Raw genomic sequence first — 6,000 nt, forward strand, 5'->3', positions numbered from 1 at the left:
TTAGTTAATGTTTAAAGTAATTTCTCGTAAAGGATAACTAATACATGATTGGAAAAAATTGTTAACACCACACATTGTAGAACGTATAGATGATAAAATCTACACAATTTGCAATGATATAATAATAATGCAGTATACGATTAATTAATCCAATATAGGGCAGCATTTATAATCGAAAATAATTCAGTTTAATGACTTCGCAAATATAAATGGTAATAAGCGACAAGTAATTATAAAGGCAATATATCAACCAGTGAAAATATGCGCTGTGTCAATTATAGCCTACATATGCACTCGCCTCATACACGTTAATTTATTAAAAGAAAATCCCAATTAAGAAAGATCAGGGAAAAGATCAGAAAAGTGAAGATTTTTACGTTTATTTATTAGATATACCCATAGTAATAAATTCCGAATCATCGACAACTTTTAATTTAAACCGTATCTAAAATTATATTCGCTTAATCATTTAGTGTTGCGAAGACCAATGATTGAGAAAGAAATTGCAAATATTAAGAGATTAATGCGTGCTTCAATTAAAGATTATGATGGCTTTATAAAATATGGTTTTAGGAAATTAGTAAATGAGTCGATTTAAAGAATAAAATTAAAAGATAAATAATAAATCAGGATCAATGTGACAAACGAAATTCGATTAACTATTTAAAACGAATATGTTCTCTAATTATATAGGATGTTTCAAAACTAATAATATAAAAAGAATTAAATTAAATTCTTAAACATGTCCTATAATTATTTATTAATTAATAACAAAAAAAAGGTAAACACAGCAGTATCTTTTTCTTCTTACAACTGAACGGTTTATTAAAGTAATTTTCCACGATGAAATCAGCGAAAAAAAAATGTTAAAGCTTTCTTGGGATGGTGGTCAAGGTAGAGGAGTTCCATCGAAAAGAAGCAGCATCGGCATAGGGATCGAGTTAAAAGTAGAAGAGTTTTTAAAAGGCGAGGCAACCTGGATAAAAAGGAGGAACAAGGCTACCGAGTGAGTGTAATATCCAATAATGGCGTAATGACGGGCGGCCGATACGTCGCAAGAAGTGTATAATGAATATTGGTATTGCAATTATGAAAATGGACCAATTTAGTTGGGCTCGGGAAGCCGCTGGACCAAAAGGACGACCGGTTCTCCTTCGTTCTTCCTTCGTCTTCGCCGTCGGTCAATTTTTGCAATTTGGGCAATATTCATTTAGACCCCGGTCTTTTAATAGATGGTTAGGTGGTGATAAACGCATCAACGACGCCACTATTACAACCTATAGATCCATTTTTAAAGCTTCTATCTTAATTTTTATCTAACTCAAAAATAAATCTACATATAAAAAAATTCAATTTAAAATTTCTACTTTCCTGTATTTTTATTAAAACACCAATTTTCTTGCATTACTCTCCAAAACAATACATCATCTTGTTAACTTTCTTCTATACTAAACACTCTTGGCACCTAAATAGAGAGATTACGATGGAGATAAAAGCGTAATTTCACGCGATTTAACTTATTTACCATCCCGGACATTGGATCGAATCGAAACGACTGTTGTCGAGCGTTGAGCTTTCTCGGTTCTTTTTTGGTTATTGTGCTTGATGCTGGTGGTTTTTGTTTGTTTGTATTTTGTCGAGTTTTCCGCCTCGTTCACGTTTTTAATCGACACGCGTTCGGCACCGCGTCCAGAGACGTCGATCAGAACCGTTATTTTATTATTAAAACGATAAGTGGTAATAGCGGCGTAGAAATCAGATCGTACGAGATAATGCTTAATATATTGTAATCGAAAATTAAAGCCCCGCTTCTTGAGTACGTTTTATCTCTTGGTAGCAATCGACTTGTTGGAAGAATGCTGACGATATTAACTAGTATTAAAACCAACCTACTGGGTTTTAAAAGGTAGTAGCTTCAGAAAGATTTTTTCTTTTGTATTAACGGTATATTGCTTCAAAAAATATTGTTTTTAATCAAAACATTTAAATGAAGTTCTTGTTTCAGATTTGGCGAAGAACAGGTTGAAGTGTTGTTCTTCCTACAACCAGTTATCTTTAATCTACCAGGTACCATTTAAGTTATCACATCAGATCTTGGACTAATAGTTTTATATAAGACTTAGATCTAGAAACATTCGGATTTAGCTGCACGTCTTTCAAGACGGCTAAACCAAAATGATTCTAGTTCTAGGTCTTGTATTAGTTCTAGTGCTAGTGTAAAACTAGAACTAACACTAGACCTAGAACGTTTCGGGTTTTAGTGCAATAAAAATATGCAACATAGTGATATTTTATACTAACTACCGCTACCTACCACTGTCACTAGAACCAACATTAGACCGAGAACTAAAAGTACTATCACTAGAACTAACACAAGACCTAGAATTAGAAACATTCGGGTTTAGCACGTCTCTCAAGACGGTTCAGCGAATGATTCTAGTTCTAGGTCTTGTGTTAGTTCTAGTGATAGTGCTAATGTAAAACTAGAACTAACACTAGACATCTTAAGTGAAACTCACTGTATATTATTATTTTACTTACACAAAAAATAAAAACGCGACGTCCAGTCTATGTAAAACAGACACCATATCATCTTTTCCAATTGGACAGAACGAATTAGGGTCTCTCCAAATGGCTTATTTCTGTTTCTTTTTAATTTTTTCAAAAAAATTTCAAGCACTAATATGTATACTTGTAGTATCTAATTTTTTAACAAATTATAAACTTCTCTAATGAATATTATTATTGAATTAAAAAATAATAAAATACACCAACATTTTATGTAATGTTCTCTTCATTTATTTTTATCATATTTATAATATATTAATAAAAATAAATAAAATCGAATGTTATTAACGAAAAAATTAACGAAAAACGTGCAACTCTATGATTCTTGATCATTTTACTCTAAACTGGTGTAATATTCTAACATAGCAACATATTCCATTCGATTCTTATCGGCACTAAATGCGTTACACGCGGAAGCTACTTCGGAAACTAACGTATCATTGAAACATACCTCCTGAGCTAACTCGTCAAAAACCGATTCAGAACAGATACTTTTATGCGATAAAATTCCATCGAACCCGACGGCTTTCAAAAAATCATAAGTGGTTTCTACCAGTTTTTCAGACGACATATGAAATAAAGTTTTGCAAATATCTTTCGTGCGTTGGTCTGGTTTCACCATACGATCGGAAATGATCGAATCCATAACGAACTTCCTCAGAAGCAACGTTTTTTGATTATTCTCAAAATTAGTTTTTATTTCATCATCATCTAATTTTGCGTTTTTAAATCGACCGATTATAGCATTAATATCCAAATCATCATTAAAATTATAAGAATTTACCGGTTTGATGTATCTTCCGGTAAACGGCATGGAATAGCAAAAACCTGGGGGTGGTTGAACTGACGTTGTGGTTGTAGCAATTTTTACAACGTGCTCCATCACCCTTTCGATATTCACAACCCTCTCAACGGTACCTCCAAGAGGTTTAATAAGCGGTGGTATCATGGCACTAAATCAAAAAAAAAAGTTCGAATTGATTTGAGAGAAATTTGGGGAAATTCCGCGACAAGCGACAATCAGTAGAGTGTCGCCTGTCTTGGAATTGTATCTATATCATGAAACTTTATTTAATATCTATGTGCTAAACTTACTTTCCATGTGCTGGAATACAATGATCCATATTAATTATTTGTTGATAGTATTCACCAAACGTTCTTAACTGAAATTTAATAAAAAAAAATGTTAAAAAAAGTGTACGAGAAACAAACGTAAAAATCGATAAACCAAATAAAAGTGTTCAATCTACAAAGACGAACATGCGCGATGAAACTTTCCCACATAACCCAAAACCATCAAACGAGATCAAACACGTTCGGTTAGGCGTTCAAGGTCAAAATCGTAAATCAATTCATTTTCCCTTATCATCAAAATAGAACGTAATACGTACTTGTAGGATTGTTTCTTGGTCTCGGTATCCACTTCCTCTGATTTGTTTTCTTCTAAACTCGCGAGTGCGCAAACATTGAACCGCTTCTTGTTCGGATAACCACCTTTTCTGGATTAACCATCCCGGTCTCATTGTGACATCTGGTGGAGCCATCGAAAACGGGTTATGATTGTTGCAATGATAAATTATAAGATTCGACGCGCGACGATTCGCCTCTAACGCTTCTCGAAGAGGTTCGACTTGGTTTCGAAGAGTTTAATAAATTATTGTTGTTGTTGGTGTTGTGATTGTTCAAAGAATGATGGATGCTAAATTGACATGGAAACGTCAACGATAAGCTTTTGTTTTTTTTAATTGTCAACGCTACCGTGATTAATTAATTTATATTAAATAATGTAATTATTTATTTTTTAAATATTAATTATTTATTACGAAATTATAAGTTATTGAGTACATTATGAGTTAGGTATAGTTTATAAGAAAAATAAAAAGAAATTAAAAAAATTTTAGATTATTTAAAATTTATATTTAAAATGTATAGATGGCGATAGTAGAAAGGAGTTAAATTAATTAATGAATAAATAAAATAATTAAAGTTTTTGAAAAAAAATCGATTTTCTTTCAATTTTAATTGATTCAATAAGCTACATTTAAATTTGCTGCTTATTTTTGCGATAAAAAATCGGGTGATTTCGATAAAAACACAACTTAGCACCATCTATCGGAAAAACGTTTAATTTGAATTTCTAAATACTATTAATAATAATATTTTATAACAAACACTTAATATTTTCGCAGTTTTATATGCTATTTCAGCGATAGATAACGATATTAAAATCTTTTTGTTATTATTATTAATTTTTACATTAATTTTTACCAAAATCAAAAATTTTTGAGGTTATAAAAATGCAATGTTAACAGAATTCAAAGTTAAGAAGAGTTTTAGTTCTCAATTTTCGGATAAATTGGACATTAATTTAAGATTATTCCCAGCTCCTCCACCAAAAGTGAGCTCTGTAACTATTACGCTCAATACACATCGAGGAATAATAGCTGCTTATTAATTTTGTCATTGGGGAATTCCCCAAATCATTGTTTATCTTGTTGCTGGATGATGGTTGCCATAAGTTTGGTTTTTCAACTTCTACAGGCCAGCGCAGTATTGATATACTTTCATTTACGTTGTTTACTATTAATTTCATGACACCATCTCATAATGAATCTAAAAATATACAAGTACAACAGCTGTTTATATAACAATTTAAATTAGTATGATGTAGATATATCGACTCGTAAAGACATTTTGACTTTATTATGTTTGAGCCAACAACCACTGGTTATTGAGGTCTCATTATTTGGACAAATCTCGCATGTATCAGCAGCCTTTATAAGTAACTTTTTATTTCTTAAATTACAACAACACAAAATTATTCTTTAGGAATTCAGAAAAGTTTATCTCTTTATGAACTCGTTACTAACAATTACGAAGAAAAGAATGGTTTAAAATTCATTTACAACGAAATTAATCTTTAGTTGTTAAATTTTCTTTCTTCATTGTAATTTCGTTGCTTATAATACTGATTTATATTAAAATGGGGGAACACGCAGCGGGATACTGCTGTGTCATTGATAGGCAATTAGGGATCGAATGAAGACCTTAACTGGTAAATTGGGCCTTATTTTAACAAAAATACACACGTCCTGTCATTTCGGAGATGGTGATCACAAAAGAAGGTAAGTTCGGAGAGGGATCTCGCATGGTCACGGATCCTTCGTATCATGGCGAGCAATAATGGAGAAAAAGGACCATTTCGAACGAGTTTACCTTCATTATCGGCGCTAATTCCTTAATAATTGTTTTTTATTGCAACGATTGGACGCAGTGAATCGACGATTTTCTACGGTGATTGTAGATAAATTCTTTTTTTACGAATGCGAACCTTTTTTAAATCAATTTTTATTAATAAATCTAACATAAATGTAATTTAACTTAATTAATGTGAAAGAAGATTTAAATCTAGTTATTTAAATCTTGTTAATA

General features: G+C 31.6%; 1 protein-coding gene across 1 annotated transcript; it reads right to left on the reverse strand.

Annotated features, from left to right (window-relative positions):
* Nucleotides 1-2,887: 2,887 nt before the first annotated feature.
* LOC111420651 (uncharacterized) lies at nt 2,888-4,298 on the reverse strand. Its single transcript, XM_023053688.2, has 3 exons — nt 3,960-4,298; nt 3,664-3,731; nt 2,888-3,521 (listed from the first exon to the last, which is right to left on the reverse strand). Exons 1-3 carry the CDS (start codon nt 4,110-4,112, stop codon nt 2,903-2,905), a joined length of 840 nt encoding a protein of 279 aa, XP_022909456.1. The 5' UTR covers nt 4,113-4,298; the 3' UTR covers nt 2,888-2,902.
* Between the last annotated feature and the right edge of the window lie 1,702 nt (nt 4,299-6,000).

Source organism: Onthophagus taurus, chromosome 6 (genome assembly GCF_036711975.1).
Source record: "Onthophagus taurus isolate NC chromosome 6, IU_Otau_3.0, whole genome shotgun sequence".
NCBI lineage: Eukaryota > Metazoa > Arthropoda > Insecta > Coleoptera > Scarabaeidae > Onthophagus > Onthophagus taurus.